The sequence below is a fragment of the Oryzias latipes genome, chromosome 14, assembly GCF_002234675.1.
Source record: "Oryzias latipes chromosome 14, ASM223467v1".
NCBI classification, from domain to species: Eukaryota; Metazoa; Chordata; class Actinopteri; order Beloniformes; family Adrianichthyidae; genus Oryzias; species Oryzias latipes.
In genome coordinates, this window is record NC_019872.2 from 15,060,885 (window position 1) to 15,078,792 (window position 17,908).

At 40.0% G+C, this 17,908-nt stretch overlaps 2 protein-coding genes across 3 annotated transcripts in view; one reads left to right on the forward strand and one right to left on the reverse strand.

Moving 5' to 3' along the window:
• Window positions 1–1,744: 1,744 nt before the first annotated feature.
• Window positions 1,745–9,757, forward strand: LOC101161743 (zinc finger protein ubi-d4). Of its 2 annotated transcripts, XM_011483429.3 has the most exons (12): window positions 1,745–1,851; window positions 3,847–4,007; window positions 4,566–4,673; window positions 4,837–5,015; window positions 5,126–5,218; window positions 5,283–5,361; window positions 5,631–5,672; window positions 6,415–6,552; window positions 6,631–6,762; window positions 6,839–6,951; window positions 7,212–7,293; window positions 8,131–9,757. In XM_011483429.3, the coding sequence occupies exons 1-12, from the start codon at window positions 1,820–1,822 to the stop codon at window positions 8,211–8,213; spliced, it is 1,242 nt and encodes a 413-aa protein (XP_011481731.1). In that variant the 5' UTR covers window positions 1,745–1,819; the 3' UTR covers window positions 8,214–9,757. The 2 variants fall into 2 exon arrangements, with proteins under 2 accessions (XP_011481731.1, XP_004076387.1); XM_004076339.4 differs by lacking the exon at window positions 5,631–5,672 and having other exon boundaries at window positions 1,746–1,851.
• Window positions 9,758–10,430: 673 nt separating this feature from the next.
• Window positions 10,431–17,908, reverse strand: part of LOC101155536 (sodium/potassium/calcium exchanger 3) — a 32,931-nt gene continuing 25,453 nt past the window's right edge. Inside the window, exons 9-17 of the mRNA XM_023962177.1 lie at window positions 17,602–17,655; window positions 16,606–16,745; window positions 16,338–16,504; window positions 16,040–16,265; window positions 15,779–15,945; window positions 15,563–15,677; window positions 15,370–15,482; window positions 15,208–15,273; window positions 10,431–13,415 (exon numbers count right to left, since the gene is read on the reverse strand). Of these exons, the coding sequence (XP_023817945.1) occupies window positions 13,305–13,415; window positions 15,208–15,273; window positions 15,370–15,482; window positions 15,563–15,677; window positions 15,779–15,945; window positions 16,040–16,265; window positions 16,338–16,504; window positions 16,606–16,745; window positions 17,602–17,655 (1,159 nt within the window). The 3' untranslated portion in view covers window positions 10,431–13,304. The remainder of the gene's footprint in view (window positions 13,416–15,207; window positions 15,274–15,369; window positions 15,483–15,562; window positions 15,678–15,778; window positions 15,946–16,039; window positions 16,266–16,337; window positions 16,505–16,605; window positions 16,746–17,601; window positions 17,656–17,908) is intronic.

The window sequence follows — 17,908 nt, forward strand, 5'->3', positions numbered from 1 at the left end:
TTAAAATTGTATGTAATGTGAATGTGTATGTATTATGTCTTAGTGTGTGTATATCAAATGTTTAGACTCACAAATGCTAAATGGTAATTCAATATTTATCGGATTAAATGGAGTATAAGGAAATGTTTTTAAAAAGTACCATGTACATAATTTCTATTTTTAGTTATTACTTTGTGTCTTAGTCCTCCAGTATTTCTTACTAATTATAAAAACTCTCCAGTTTAATGATTTCTGACAAACTGAATCAAATGTGTTTGGAAAACTCATTCCTGTTCATATGATCTTAGCTATTGTAATTCAATAATGTTATTTTTAGACATCCTTGTTCACATATAGTTTGATTTCAAAAATATCTTTTTTTTTTACTTCTTTTCTTCCGCAGCTGTATTATGAGCTACTCTGACTCATACTTTCTCAGGTTTGGTGGAAATGTTTGGGCTTTTATGTAATTTAGCTGGAGGTACAGTAATCAGATTACCTCAAAAGGGGAAAATCTGACATTGAAACCATGTTCCTTCAGGCCCCCGCCCATCTGAAACACAAAAGCTTCTCTGAGCAGACTTCAGGCTGTAATGTTGGCACCAAAAATCCATAGCAGACTGGATATATTGTTAAAGTGAAGGATAAATGCTTAAAAATAAACTATTTAGGAAAGAGTTGGATTAATATATAAATATATAAAATGAGAAAAACACTGTAAACTTGTCCGGTTTTTTAAACTGAAATATGGTTTGTAGATTAGGAATCAAGTTGCTCCCTTTGTCTTCATTGTCTGAGAATTAAACCTTATAAGGTTTCGAGCATAAACTCCTTTATATATATTTATATTTATATATATATATATATATATATATATAATAGATGAAGGAATACATGAATAAGTTGAAGATTTGTGTAGATGTTGCTTTAACTCCTGATTTGAACTTCTGCTATCCCTAAAAATCCAGAACAGACTGCATGCAGGCCATCTCCAGCCAGAGCTGCCCCTCACCGTCAGGCCCATTAATGGTGGTGTCAACAACACGTGTTCTGAACATGTGCTTAACATGTGAAGGAATGCCATGTTTAAACAATAAACCCAGAGACTGGTCAAAGTGTGTAGGCCAGGCATCTCCCACCCTGTTCCCCGTGAGCTACTGCCCTGCTTGTTTTGCAGCTAACCATGTTTCAAAAATTCCTGAGTTAGCCCAGTTTCTGATAATCAGGAATTTCTGAAGCAGGGTTAGTTGCAAAACAAGCGGGCCAGTAGCTCATGAAGAAAAGGTTTGGAGACCACTAGACGGTGCGGAGAATTTTACGCTAATTTCTGCATTGACAGAGAAATCTTTTTTGCTGGAGGCAGTGTCATGATGTGGACCGATTTCTTCCTTTCTTTGAAAAACAGGTGATCCATTTTTGGGTCTCAATACAGAGAAATATGGAGGTGAGGTTGATAATAATAATAAAGTTAAATTTCCAATACATCTTGTTCCTACATGCGTGATCCCTATAATGAAAAATTGACAATAATCAATGACAGAATAAGCTGTTTGGTGTGGGAAGATTTGACCAGGTCAATTTTGTGACTTAAATATGGCACAATTTAAAAGTAAAATAAACAATTAAAATATTTGTCACAAAAAGAAATCAATTATTTACTCAAAATGTATGTCTTTACTTGAGGAAAGTTGTGACAGCTGCTTCACAAAAACCTTTGAGTGTAGTTACTGATACAGCCAGTAGGGGGAGCCTGTATTCAAGTTTGACCTCAAACTGCCTACAAGCTCAGACTCGGGGCACACATTACCCGGCAGGCACTTTACCAGCGTATTGAAGCAAGATGGCAGCTGTTGTTGAGAATGTTGTCAAACTGTAAGTGCCGGACTTCTCTCCACACCTTTCACGTGCGCAGGTGACACGCCAGGATTGTTTTCATTCGGCGGTTCGGCCACATTGTAAACTAGTTAGCTTAGCAACCTGTTTGCCTGACTCGGTTTGGGTAGGCGGCGGAGTCGGAGCGTCGAGTCTGTTCACATCCTGGAATGGAAGTGTAAGTTGACAACACGCAGGTGACCTTTCTGTAACATGTCACTGGTGGGGTTGTACACCGAGAGCAACATCACTGCAGAGTGAATTATTACGACCGAGGTTAATTGTTGGGTGTTTTGTAGCTAACCCGCTATGCTAGTAGGATGGAGTCCAGAGCAGCTCGCGGGCTAGCTGGCTAAACAGTCATGTCTCTGTCGCCTTTGACTTTTACCTCATTAATGAATGAAAAGTTGCTCTTGAACGTGGACGTGTTTGGCTTTAAAAACGCCGCTTTGTTAACCTTCGTCCGGGTTCAGGCCGGCGGCTTATGGAACAGACGTGAACGCGCCTCCATTTCCGCTGTGAGCGAAGCCTGCTGACTGCATGTCACCCCCAGAAACGGCTCCAGAGGGGCGCGTGGACACTGACAGGGACACGCGGGGGTTGAAATGCGGGTCACAGCACTTTAAGAGAAGTTTTGCAAACTTTGAGAAAAAATCCGTATCGTCTGATGGTTGGGTGGTTTCCTTGCAGAAATGAAGAAACGACACGTGTGTGATTCAGACTACATATGATATGGACACATTTATCAAAGTTTTGTATAAAAATAACATTTTGTGTCAATTAATTGTGCAAAGTTGCGGCGTTCATTATGAAGGCAATACATTCTTACATTATAAATAACAGCCTAAGAAAACAAATACTTGCAAGAAAAATGGAAATAATAAATGTATTTGAAAGTGTAAATTAGGTTAGACAATTGTTAACTAAACCATTATTATTATTAATAATAATAGTTATAACAACAATAATAAACAAATATACAAAATTATTCATAACCATTCTATTGTCAAAGGTGAATCTATTGTTTTATGGATTTATAATGTATTTTCTAAATAAAAATGATATTCAGAGATTTTTGAACCCAGCCGTAATATCTGTGGTTTATCAAAACTTTGCATTACTAAATTTCTTCATTCAATTATATGGCTGCAGTAAGCACAAAAATGTTTATTTAGCTAAGAAAACCTGAGCTTTTTCAGTTCTGCACATTAAGAAGCAACAGAACATGATGTGGGACAGCAGCTGCATGTGGAGGCTTTAACCCTTTCCAGGCCAGAGTTACATCTGATTTATCCTCCTGACTATCAGAAATGCACATTTTGTTTTCTCCCAACCACTACATACTATTTAACTGACTCCTTTTGGTGTCTACTGATGACATTTAAGGCTTTTTAGTGATATTATATGTAAAGGGGTGGGGGTCTGGGAATTGTAGTTTTTGTGGATTTAAAAAAAAATACTACATTTTTTCTACCTTTTAAGTACATACTATTTCTCATAAATGAAAAAAAAAATTGCTTTCAAACTTTCAACCTACTGTGTTTTCTTTTTTTTTCATTATAACAACTAAAGCATATTTCAATCAACATGTTGATGAATTTGTTTTGTCAGTTCCTCTGATTGGTTGTAGTCTGAGTTGACCCAAATGACTGTCAAGTCACTGTTAAATGTTCTGGTTAGTCACAGCTAACATCAGTTTAGAAGCCTCCAGATGTTTTATAAGCTCTGGAAAAAGCCCCAGGACGCTCTGTCTCTGTGATAAGACCGCTAGTTTTCATTCTGCAGCTTCTTTGAACTGAAACCTTTGAACACTCGGATGTAAAAAAAAATTCCAACTAATTATTAGCTTTCACACTAAATGTATTCATGGTATTGTGTAGTTTTGGATCTTTCAACAAAGGAGCCTCCTGCTCCTGGAGCTCCTTCCTGTAGTAATGTGGAGGTTCAGAGACATTTGACAGTCAAAGACCCGGCCTGCCTCTGTGCTTCCGTCAGTTTGGGAGAGCAGTACTACAGAGACGCCCTGGAGCAGTGTCACAACTACAATGCCCGGCTGTGCGCAGAGAGGAGCGTCCGCATGCCGTTCCTGGACTCTCAGACCGGCGTGGCCCAGAGCAACTGCTACATCTGGATGGAGAAGAGACACAGAGGACCAGGTGAGGCGTAGCACGCGTTCATCAGAGAGCACATGTTTGGAACATCAAGGAACTCTAATGATTAAAGGTGTCAGTGGCGTTGTATGGCCTGCAGGCCCTACCTGCTCCCGCCCTTTTGAGCTGCTGTTACACAGCCCTCACTCTTCCCTTCTGGCTCTGCCACTCTGTTCAGAACTGCATGTGACAAATTCATGGCAAAAAAAACAACACTTTTTCGTTTGTTTTTTTCCAAAATGGCTGCTTTTCTTTAGGTTTAATTTCCATAGCAACCATTTTATTTTTTGGTCGCCTGGGGGTGACAGGTTTATGTAATTCATGGAAGAATCGGCAAATGTCTATTTTTTGATTTCCTTGGCAACAGAGGTTTTTGTTAGCCACGCCCACATTGCTTATAAAGTCATGTTGTATCGTTTTGTTCAGCTTGAGCCAGGAATTCATGTATTAAATGTTCACTATATTCTGTTAAAAAATGAAGGAAAGGAATGAGATCAAACCTTTCATTGGCATTGTCCTTCACCTGTCTTTGGGTTTGGGAGTTACACCAGTGCATTTGTGCAGGCGTGGCACCAGGACAACTCTACACGTATCCAGCCAGGAGGTGGAGGAAGAAACGCAGATCTCATCCTCCAGAGGATCCTCGGCTGATCTTCCCTCCTGTAAAGTCAGGTGCTTCAGTATCTCTGTTCATCCTTTCAAGTTGCAGGATTTATCATTCTTTTCTTCTAAAATAAACAGTTCAATTATAAAGAAAGGCTTTAAAGGAAATGTAAATCAGGATGTACTTAAGCAGAACATTGTGTGGTTCTTAAATTCTTTGTTTTCATCTCAGAGCTGGATTTAGGACTGAAGAAGGACGCTTTGCTGTCGTCAGATGGCAGCAGCCTGGAGGCGCTGCTAACGGGGGGTTCCCTGGAAAAACGTAGCGCTGCAGAACTCCGCGGATCGGAGGAGGATTCAAACCAGAGCGATTACACGGGCAGTCTGAACCCTGCGGCTCGCATAAGAAAGGTTTTTTTTTTTATGAACTGTTTTTAATCATTTCTCTCTAGTTTTGAAGTTTTCCCCAAGAAAAACATCTCAAACCAACAATGATTTCTCTCATCTAATACTTCCTATAGAGAATCATTGAGCCGGATGACTTCCTGGATGACCTTGATGATGAAGACTATGAAGAAGACACACCTAAAAGAAGGGGCAAAGGCAAAGGGAAGGTAGGAAGCTGCTCAGCCTCAGCTGATGGCGTTGTTTCCTGGCTGACGGCAGCCGTGTCTGCAGGGCCGCGGGGTCGGAGGCAGCCGGAAGAAGCTGGACACGGCGGCGCTGGAGGACAGAGACAAGCCGTATGCCTGTGACAGTGAGTGCCCTCAGTCTGAGCTGCACTTCCATTTTTCATGTTCTAGTGAAAAGCATTTTGGACACTCCTCCCTTTCTCTACGTTTATCCTTGATCTCAAATGAGACTAGTTTTGGGACCATCTCCTCCACTTCTCCACTGTCTCCAACTGAATCTGTATTGCCTAATGTGTTTCTCTTCTTCCTCTTTGTGGATCAGTTTTGCTTTCAGCCGCGGCTGCCTGTTTCTGAGCTGCTGTCTGTGCTCTCTTCTGTCACTTCTATATTTCAGACTCTCTCAAACAGAAGCACATTTCCAAACCTTCTGAAAGAGGTACTTTCTCTTTTTCTCTGTCTCTAGCCTGCTCGTCCCCTTTTCCCATTTTCTATTGAAGGCGTTCAGTGGTTGCTACATTTTATTCCTCCTAAAACTGTAGCTTGTGGTGGTCAGAAGTTATGACCAAAGGCCGTTTCCTGTTCCGTGTGGTCAAAAACTTCCCCGTTTCAGAAAAGACTGAAAGTTGCTGCCACCTTTTCCCCTACTGAGGTGTTTGTGATCGTGATGGTGTTCTGTTTTTCCATCTGTGCGTCCCGCGCTGCATGTCTCCAGATGTCTGGGTGTGGTGCATGTCTGTAGTTTTGCTGCTTTAGCCTCTAACAGGAAAGATGGTGCAACAGAGTTAGTTAGAGGAAACGGGGAGCTGAGCTTTTGTGGAAGTGAAAGAGGAAGTGTCATCACTGAAAACTATCTCACAAACCTCTCACCCCGCAACAACAGCCTCACAGGGCAGTGTTTGGTCTTTATGTATGAAGAGAAACCTTCTCAAACCGCCTAAAAATCCAACTATTTATCTAGGAATTGGGACAAAAAATGACTTTTTTTGATGTAAAAAAATTATTTTTCACTAACTATGTTTCTATGTTTACACTTTCATTTAAAATGTTTCTTAAAAGCAGGTTTCAGATTACTGAGACTTTAAATGTCTTAATTGGAAACTAAATAAGCGGTTTGGTTTCCATGGTTACAAATCCGTCCCTGTTCAGATGCTGTTTTTCCTGCTCCATTGCTCCTGCAGTGTGTGGGAAGCGTTACAAGAACCGGCCAGGCCTCAGCTATCATTACGCTCACTCCCACCTGGCCGAGGAGGAAGGCGAGGAGAAGGACGACATGGACATGAGCGAGCCCGCCCTGCCACTGCCCGACGAGCCAAAGAGTAAGGCGCCAGTGTCGCTGCTTTCTGACGCTCGCTGACTTTTAAACCAGCTGACGGGCTTCAAATGTTCCCAACCAGCTCCCAAGAAAGGTCCGGACGGTCTGGCTCTGCCCAATAACTACTGTGATTTCTGTCTGGGAGATTCCAAAACCAATCACAAGACGGGGCAGTCAGAGGAGCTGGTGTCCTGCTCCGACTGTGGACGCTCAGGTGGGCTGATCTTCTAGAGACATCCGTTCAAAATGTTGAAGAAGTGAACTGAATGTCTGCATGTGGTTGGATGCAGGCCACCCGTCCTGCCTGCAGTTTACTCCTGTGATGATGGCTGCTGTGAAAACGTATCGCTGGCAGTGTATAGAGTGCAAGTGCTGCAACATGTGCGGCACGTCAGAGAATGACGTGAGTTTTCAGCTTCTCTTATTTTCCCTGAGAATTGGTCGTTTCAGTACAAAATGAAATAAGAAACATTACAAACGGGTCTGTTAGTAACTTTGTAAAGCATCTGTAGGATTATGTAGTAATGTTTCAAATCAAATCCAACTTTATTGTTTCATATTACAGTGACGCAGAGTTCTTTAAAGAATTGAAATCAAAAAAGCAAAAGTTTGGACTGATTGAAGGGGAGCAGCTCATCTGTTTTTCTTGCTGTTCTTGTCCAGGATCAGCTCCTGTTCTGTGACGACTGCGACAGAGGCTATCACATGTACTGTCTGAACCCCCCCATGTCCGAGCCTCCGGAGGGTGAGTCCACTGCAGGGAAAGACTTTGAAGGTTTTCTTTTTTGCTGGAGATTAGGAGTCTGAGAGTTAGACGAAAATGTGTTTTCTTAAACTCATTTTGTGGCCTAGTGAGAGTGTCTGCCCTGAGTGGGGTTCAAATCATCGACTGTATATAAAAACCGGACCGAGTGAGGCTGACATCACCCGTAGAAAATGCCTCAACTTCTGGCTCCAGCAAAATGAAGTCGATTCATTTGCCATTTTTTTGCAATACGGACACAGCAGTGTTTGAGCCAGACGACCTCAGGAAGCAGGGATTGCTGCAGATCGGGCTGAGTCATCGTTCATATGTCAACCCATTTAGCCAATTAGGAGTGAACTTGTTGGAAGTCCACAGTCCTACCACTTGAAAGCAGGTTCAGAAGATTCTGTCAAACAGTTCGAATGCTTGATGGGGATCAGCAGGTTCATCGAGGCCTCTGATTGGCCGGTTTCTAACTTGAATAAGATGCAATACAGAAAACATATCAGGAGGGAAAAAATCATGTTAACATGTTAAAAAAGGAATCAGAGCAAGAATGGTTATTCTGACATACAATGACGGAGTACTGGTTGTTATTCCTCTTTAGAAACCTGTGGGAGTTATATAGGCTAGAGTCGCTATGCTAGCTTGTTGCATACGTGGAGATGCCTGTTTACTGCTGTGCTACAATCACACAAACAGAGCTGGAAAAATAGGGATGTGACTTTTCACGAGTAAATTATTAACATCAACTAATGAGGGAGAACTTCTAGAAAACACAATACATGATGTATTGTGTTGTATTGATGAGTTTCTGTTGGTGACTCTCACACTCAGGAAGCTGGAGCTGTCATCTGTGTCTGGCCCTCTTGAAGGAGAAAGCATCCATATACCAGAACCAGAACGTCCCCACATCATGATGGTCACTCAGCCTACCCTCAGTCATCACCCCTCCCTCCCCCCGGCTCCTGTAGCGGTGCGCTTTCACCCCTGAAGGTACGCACCAGCTTCCTCTGACCCAGCCTGCTCTGGCTCTGGTGAAAAGTAAAAAGGGAAGCGTATCATCAGATCAGACACGACTGTTACACAGTTCCAGCCTCATATCCGGGCAAATCGATGCTTTTTTTCCCCTCTTGCTTGCCACACAGTGAATAAAACTCATTCAGAGACAGATTCTTAACAGCCAAATATCCTTGTGCTCTCCAGCTTCTCTACACAAAGTTCCTCTGGCTGTCAGAACGTCAGAAATGACTTTTTTTTTTTAATATTTATATATTTCTATGGTAAATAATGTTAAGTATGAAAATTTGAAGAAAAAAAAAGTGGTGATGAAATGAGTTTTTCTTATCTGTGCCCTGTCTGCATCAAACCTCCTGCTGCTCTGCTGATCATATCCTCTGATATGGAGATCTAAGACTGTTAGTGTTTTTCCAGCTCATCCTCTGCCTGCTGCACTTTGACATTCTTTGCTTATCAGTGGAGCCAAAGGCCTAGATGAATTTGAGTGTTTTGTGTTCCCTTTTTATTTTCTAAAGAGCTGTGTTTGACTTTTCCTGGCGTTAAAGTCCGACGGCCAGCTCCCTTTGCCTCACCCTGACATGTGCAGCATCAGCGCCGTGTAACAGGTCAGCCACACACCTGTGTGGACGTTCAGAGATCAGGTTGTGATTACAGTGACACCGGATGAGGGAAAATATTGCTGTGTTCTAACAGTTTACTGATTCTGGACCCCTGCTGTTAAGTTGTAAAGAGCACAGCAGTGGAGGTCTGCTGTGCTCTTAAAGTCCCAGGAATAACGCTGGACTCCAGCCGTTTGCTGCAAATATAAGTAAAAGCTGGATGTTTTATAGAATACCAGTGCTTCAGGTTAAAGGTGGCTCAACAAACCCATAAGCTGATGTTGCTACTGCCTTCTAAAGTTTTATTATGGGGACGGGGGGGGCTGCAGTTTCTGCTTCCACAGCTGCATATTCTGCAGCAACACAAGTGCATGCTGGGAACTGCACTCTCATGCTGCAGTGTCCCTGTGGATATTTAAGATGGTCAAATGGGGGAGTGGTGTACTATAAATTAACCATTCTTATTATGTTCGTTCAATAAACATCTCAATAATGACTAAAGCATTACCTGGTTTATTTCACATCCCTTTTAAACTACGTTTTGTATTCCTCAGTAATGTACCTTTTGGGGGATTTGGGTTCTGTTCTGCTTGAGCCTTTGGTCCAGAGTCAGGATATGGAAATAATTTGAGTGGGGATTCACATGGATTCACATGGTTCATGAAATCCCAGCTCTGATTTAAGTTTAACATCAGATAATCATGTTTTTTTTCTGGTGTTGGGAGACTTTTGTTAGTTTACTTAGTGGGTGATTTCTCTTTGGGGGGGACTCTTGTTTGAGCTGCGATGGAATGTTTCATTGTTTGAAAAAAATGTCTTCAAGAAAATAAAATATTTGACTCTTATCATCACTTGTTTTTCTTTTATGCTTCTACTTTGGCAAGGACACAATGTAAGGACAATTTTGTTGCATTTCAAAAAGAAAAAAGCCTAGCCCTTTCAAAATAAAATTTCAAAATAAAAAGTTTAGTCCTGGAACAAGTTTGGAAGAAACAATAGTTTTTGTTTTTTACATTTAGCCCACAGAAACGACATCATAAAGGTGCTTCAACACTGAAAATATTAGTTTATTATGGTTTTAGGTTTAAACAAAGCTTGAATTTTCAAGGAAAGTCATTTAATACACAAGAACAATTTGAATTAAATTTGGAAAATCTCTTCCTGTGGAAACAATAAAAAAAAAAAGGTTTTTCTATGAGAAAAACATCTTTAATGGAGTAGCCCAAACATGTTTTTAAAAAAAAGTTAGCCTAAAATTTAGAAATTCTAACCTTGTAAAATTAGAACTAATGGCAAAACTGCTTCATAGATGTACCTATGGTGTGTATTTACAGTACATAACTTTGAATAGCTGTCCAGTGTGTTAGATGTGTCCTAAATAGACCTGAATGTGCAGCATGGACTTGTTTTCTGTACCATTAGATGGCAGTCACGTACCAAAGGAGCGTCTTCAGTAAAACAGCTGCACCTTATCCAGTCAGACTGCTCCCCACAGAGAAAAATAGCTCAGACATTAGCTGTTATTGCACTTTTTTTATTGCACCCAAGATAACAACAGTCTTCTATGATCCAATACAATCTCTAAAGCAGTAAATTGGACTCTAAGATCTACCTCCAACATCACAGCAGATTAAACATGACATTCTTTGGAGAATCACGTTCAGCTTTAATTTCTCTGTAAGGATAACAAACTGTAGAACGCGTCACTTAGTTTCTTTTTTATTACTGATCTGGATCAGGAGCAAATGACAGCCTCCTGACAGTGAAAGGACACGTTGGTATCGTACTCTGCTGAATCGTCTGCCAGGAAAACATGGATGGATGTGAGGAAGATCGGAAAAGACAATTCCTGCCTAAGGTAAGGCTCCAAAAAAAAAACCCACCGTACCATTACACATCAGATTTGAAGGAGGACCGTGAATTTTAATACTTAGTGCTAAGTGGTTCCTTATCCAACATAATTTAAATGACTAAATTAAAAAAAAAAGCTCTTAATTTAAAACAGCTGCTAAACAATTACCCAGTAAAAAATATATTTTCTTTCAATTTCTATTCTGCATGAAATTGGTTCATCAGTGAACAAATACCAACACAAGAGAAAATCTGAAGCGACTTGAAAGCCTTTACAGCCCACCGAACGTACATAGAAATATGTATTAATTTAGTTGCAATAAATCACAAATGAGCTTACATTATATTTTTTTTAACATATCAAAGCAGGTTGGTCAGTTCCTTGTAAAACTAAGTTATTCAACATTTACAAACAGTAAAAAAAAACATTTTCACGCAGAGAAAATTTGTTACAACAAATCTGGAAAAAATAGAACTCACGTAATCAAAAGAAACAATACTGACATCTCCTCTATAAACAACCATTGTAGTATGGTCAGGTTTTTTTATTCCCAGTAATGACAGAACAGTCGGTTCTGCTGGTGGCAAATGAAACATTATTCACCAAAAAATAAGCAGGAGCTGCAAATATGTGTGTTTTTCCATCCTGATCAGCGGTTGCTTAACTTCAATGTTACTTACATAAATGCAGAAAAAAAGAACTCGCATAACATGCAAGACAAATTGCAAATGTCGATTGTCGTACCTAAACATGACGTATACCACGATCTTGTAGTCTAAATCATCAAAGTTTTTGACACTCATAAATACAGTATATATTAGATTTCATAGTAAAAAGACTTCTAAAAATACAGTCATACTTTAGTAGTTAGGCAAATAAAAATATGTTTTTTTATCAAACAATGTCTAGCTCCACACTCTGAAAAGTCTCTGACACACACAACAGGCCATATGTATGAAACTATTGTTTCTGAAACTTAGTATATATTTATATTTTTGTTAAAGCTCAACATTTGAACCCTTGTGCTATCTTAGATGACCCCACCCTTCCATTGACGTGTTCTCCCTACCATGACAAAGGTGGATGAAGGTGGAAAGATTTAATGTAATCCATGGACACCAGTGAAGATCACAAATCATTGAAGAAAAAAGGTTCAGTGCACTGTCTAGTGGGTCTAGATGACCCAACTCCCAACGTTAAAGTGCCTAGGATAGCACAACGGGTAACGCAGAAAGGTATGCTGGAAAAGTAAAGTTACCTGGCAGTAAACACAACCATAACTTTATTTTTAAATTCAGATCCTTACATTGAGAGCAGCAAACCCGCTTTATGTAATGTGCAACTTCTGAAAGACACTGAAAAACATCTGAACTTTAAATTCTGATTGAATGGTAAAAAAAAAGGAAAAAAGAAACTATACGAATTGAAATAAAAGACATAAAACTTGAGGACAACTTTGAGCTTTGAATGAACTTTTTAAAAACTGACGGATCATCTTGACTTATGGCTTCAAAAATGTTTTGAAATGTGAATTTTAAGAGATCTTAGTCATAAATTCATCAAAACTGTGCAACGCGATTGCAAATATTGCAATTGCCTACTGCAGGCCAACAGAAAAACTTTTTACGATGTGTAAAAAGTTGCAAACAAGATTTTTTCTATGGGTTTAGTTTATACATGTGGCCTCCTGGTATGTGTTCAGAGAATCTTTATTTTATGTCGGCGCCATTAGCAACAGGCTTATTGATGCTATTGTTAGCCAACATTTTAAATAAACACAACACGCCATAAATCACAAGCGCGATAAACCCGCTCCAACAGTTTTATAAGTGCCTCTAGATAATAAAATACTACTAGAAGAAACAGAGAACAGGAAGACAGCTACTCTTCTAAAAATAGACTTGTGCTTTCAGTGATGTTGAAGCCTAAATTATTTGCTCAATCATAGCAGCATTTTGGACCGCAGTCATTAAAATTTTAAAACCTAAACTTTCATCAGCCTATTGCTTTGAAATAAAGGCTACATGGCATGTAGTAATATATAAGTAGGCCTACTTAAGATATATTTAAAAAAAAATAGTAGCATGATAGGCTAGCATTTAGATTTTGGGGGGAAAACAAATACTTTCAAAAAGCAGAACCTGAAACAGAAGAGTCATTTTTGTACGACTGAATCTAGTTAATATTTGCTGTTAAACAGAGTTTTTGCAAAAAGAGAGTTTCAGAAAATCTATTTAATCGTTGCTGTCAGTTTTCTTGTTAAGAAAATGTATAATACTGCTGCTTCCACCTACCATGTCATTAATCCTGAAGTAAAATCATCACTTTAACTAGAAAGTTCTATCAAACACGGCACTGTACAAAGGACAGAAAGTTGCTAAATCGTGTTTGTCTAAGTTGAACATGGTCACCATTGAAATTCATACAGCACAGCAGTGTGCAAAAATGTTATCAAGGAACAAAGTCATCTCTTTTAGACGTTTTTTTCATGTATGAAAGTTATAACTTGTCAGATTAGGTGAATGTTTGACCTCAAATCCTTACATGTTCCCAAAGAGGATAGAGCAGAGGAGAAAGATGGCATATAGAAACAATAAACCCAGACCCAGCCGGCGGTCCAGCCTCCAGTGGTTCAAATGAACGCTGATCACCTGAAAGCAAAAACACAAAATCATTGCAAGACAGTTTTCAGAAAACAGACAGTCATGTGTATTTGACCCACTGTCTAAGGAACTCCAATTCATTAACTGTTTATTAGGATTTTTTTTTGGGGGGGGGGGGGGGGGGGGGGGGGGCAAGAAACTAATTACCACTGACTAATTGAACTTTGTGTTTTCAGAAAAACTTACCGAAAACCAAACAAAAAGTCTAAAAGTCTTAAATCCTATAACCCCTCAGAATTTGGTAAACGCTCGGGGTTGCCCTCATTGATATGGTTCAAGCGTGTTCAAGAACGTTGGATTAGCATATCACCATATTTAGCACATTTAGCCCAAGATGTTGATGCTGGTACAAGAAGGGAGGGGCTTATTAACCCTTGTGCTTTCTTAGATGACCCCACCCTTACATTGACGTGTTCTCCCTACCATGACAAAGGTGGATAAAAGTGGAAAGATTTCATGTAATCCATGGACACCAGTGAAGATCACAAATCATTGAAGAAAAAAGGTTCAGAGCACTGTCTAGTGGGTCTAGATGACCCAACTCCCAACGTTAAAGTGCCTAGGATAGCACAAGGGTTAAAAATCAAAAAATGTGCTCATGTGCATGCTTCCCTTACTTTCTCAGTAAGAAGAAAGGTATGCTGGAAAAGTATAGTCACCTGGCAGTAATCACAACCATAACTTTTTTTTTAAAATTCAGATCTTTACATTGAGAGCAGCAAACCCGCTTTATGTGATGTGTAACTTCTGAAAGACACTGAAAAACATCTGAACTTTAAATTCTGAGTGAATAGTAAAAAAAAAACTAAAAAAGAAACTTTAAGAACTGAAATGTTAAAGTGCCTAGGATAGCACAAGGGTTAACTGCTTTTCAGTAAGGTGTCAAACCAATCATCTCTCCTTGATGCAAACAAAATTTGAAATGATTCCAGATTAGTTCCAATCCAAAGTGATGGAAGTGGTGGAAAACTAAAGTGGCATAGATGGTTAGCTTGATATTATGCATTTGGTGGCACAAGCACCAGCTTTGTCCTGTATGTACCTTAGGATCCCCTCTTTCAGAAAAGCAGCAAGAAAAACAAAAAATCATGGCTATTTGTAAAGATGGTGGCATTTATTTGTTACTAAAATATTCAATATTTCCCCCAGTCTCAAAAATATTGTCTGTTCATGCACACAATAGAGTCTTTAAACTTGAGGGATACCTACAAAATAAGGTTATATATAAATTAGATATATAATTATATACATACTGTATGTAACCCTTGTGCTATCCTAGGCACTTTTACATTGGGAGTTGGGTCATCTAGACCCACTAGACAGTGCTCTGAACCTTTTTTCTTCAATGATTTGTGATCTTCACTGGTGTCCATGGATTACATGAAATCTTTCCACCTTTCTCCACCTTTGTCATGGTAGGGAGAACACGTCAAAGTAAGGGTGGGGTCATCTAAAATAGCACAAGGGATATTTAAATCGTGGATTTTCTCGTGGCTAACGTGCTTTTCCTACACTCATGCCAAATTTGGTGCTTGTACTAAAAAGTGCACAATTATTTTAATAGCCAGCACCAATAAAGAGACTAGGAGATTCAAAAAAATGAAACAGAACTAAAACATTAAACCTTGAATTTGAGATCCTTCAATGTTTACATCAAAACTTTGCAGGTCTCGTGAACAGTGCAGTTTTACGTGCGCTAGGAACTCAAAGAAGCTGAAACAAGCAGATAAATAAAGATTTGTTGCAACATGGACAAGAAAAACATTATGCATTGACTTACAGTCAGAAAGACTGATGCCAGCAGCAGGATGACAGAATATACAAGACCTTTATTATTTATGGAGACCTGTCATGAGGGGAAAAAAACAGGTTTACTTAGGCACTGATTGATCATTGCTTTTAAATAGAGCAAAAGTGGTTGTGATGTGGTGGTCATGCTTACTGTGGATCCGTGGTCCACCACTAGGGTACGTAAAGCCCAGGGAAAGCCCAGACCTAGCAGGATGTCAAAGATATTGCTGCCTATAGAGTTTGACACGGCCATGTCCCCCATACCTGCAGACAGAGGTGTGTGGCTGAAACAAATCAAAGGCGCAAGCAGATTTGAGGATGGCTAAGAGAATTCAGTTCTTTACCTTGTCGAGCTACGATCAGACTCGCCATGCAGTCAGGTACGCTGGTCCCTGCTGCCAGGAAGGTTATGCCCATGATATAGTCTGGGATGTCTAGTGTGTAGCTAATGATGGTGACCTGAAAGAGACATGAGAGCACCTCAGTATTGTCTGCATGAAAGGGGTTTCTTTCATGAAAGCCTGATTCTGTTTTATTTTGTGGGTTTTTTGTTCTCTTACCATCCACACCATTTGGTAGGAGAAGACAGCAATCCACATAGTGGAGGCCACAAAGGTGACCATGAACCAGCGGTGCCAACGTGGCAGGACACAGTTTGGCACGGTGCAGTAGAGCAGCAGGCTCAGAGGCCAGGTGATGACCCACTTCACTCGTGCACCACAGCTCCCTGCAACACGAAGGGCGTGTGTCCACAGCTGTTAACGTGTTGACGTTGAAGACTCACACCAGCTGAGCAGCCGACTCAGCCTGATCCTCCTCACCTGGTATACGCACTGGATTAAAAATACCATCTTCATCCTCCTCTCCCTCCTCTTCAACCCCTGGCTTTTCAACGGATTCAGTGTCTTGCATGCGGGGTCTCCCGCCTCCATTTTCCAGACTGCAGGAGCCTGTCCTCTTCAGGCTGTTGCTGGTTGACTCTCCTCTGGATGCATGCCCCGCCTCCCCGTCCCGCTGGTGCTTTGAACCCCTAATCAGTCGCTGCCTCTATGGTGAAGACTCAAAGGTTTATGTTGCTCCTCCGAGACAAAAAAGACATTAGTTGTGTGCATCACTTACTTCACTGATGAGCATTCTTCCAGCCATGGAGAGCCTGGTGCGGGGTGAGAAGTGCGGGGTGATCATGATGCGCAGGCCAGCCTCAGAGAAGGACAGTTTGTGGGGGTTGATAATAAGGAGCTCATCCACCATGATGACAGGCAGAGGCTCCTGACCGTGACTTTGCTCTATCAAAAGATTTAGACGTATATAAGAAATATAAAAACCCATAAAAATGAATACTCAAGGTTGTATGTTTTTATAAACTTAGGCAGCGATATTCGTGAACCTTTGTTGAGAAGCACCATCGACGTGTTACAAGCCGGATCCTCTACCATCTTACTGTCGTGTTGTTCCTCAGATTTACTGCAGCACAGCCAGCGGCTTTGGAACAGATGCGTCACAAACACCGAAATCGGAGAGTTGAACCTGCAACCAAGAAGATATTAACACCTTACAACTCCAAATCAGTGTGAAAAGGTAACATTCCCAAAAAGTTAGAAAAGATAATATTTCACGTATTTTTATAGCAGGCAGTATAAGTCTCATTATTTTATTGACGTTGCTAAATTTACAGAAATATATACAGTTAGCCTTTATGCAATTTAGAGTTAATGATGAAAAATGTTGTTTTACCCAAAAGGAACAACTTTGAATATATATACTTAAAAATAATCCACTAGCAGTAATGAAATGCACAGGGAAAAAAATCAACTCTTTGGCTAAAGAGATAGTCACACTTTCATTTCCCTGATTCTCCTCCACACTGCATGATATAATTCAATTACTCAAAATATCAGTAAGGGCATAAAGGGCAACCGGACAAGCCTGAGTTAAAAGCCTGTGACATCTGATCCTGCAGGGCAGTGCAGCATGAAGCGCTGTCGTTCATCAAGAGGTGATGCCAGGAGCAGAGGAGATAACGGTGGAGACCTTTGTCAAGAACTGTTTCACAGATTGCTGTGCAAAAACACTTTTTATCATTTGGCCTTCCCAATGCAAACTTTTTTTTTGCTTGTTTTAAAAGAAGGAACATCAACATTTTATATAACAAACTTTTGGAGTATTCCAGCACTATATTACGTGAAAGGAGAGCATATTTAAAAAAAAAAAAAAAAGAATATCTTTATTTCCATTTTTGGAGAACAAAGCTAGAAAGATCGCCTACTTCCAATATTTTTTTTTTACATTTCAATGAAATCAAACTTTTTTTGAAGTGTATTATTATTATTGTAGTGCACTCATCTGAAGACACAGTCACTAAGCAGAGGTGTAGCATACTCACTTCATGATAATAATGTAGATTCCATACATGGTAATGAGGAGCAAGGACTCCCACCTGCATGGCAAGGAACAGACCAGTATAAGTATAACACTCAAAACACTTAGCAACAGTTGCAAATGTATTACTTTTTTCAGCACATGTAAATCTGATCAGGTGTTTTGCAACCATATTTTTTTAAAAGCACACAGTGCATTTCTTCTTTTGAAACATTCTTAAAGCTCTAAAATAAGTTTGAGTATAAAAATCTGCACTGAATTAATCCTTTTAAATGTGATCCATCTGCTTCTATGTATATGAGCTTCCTGTT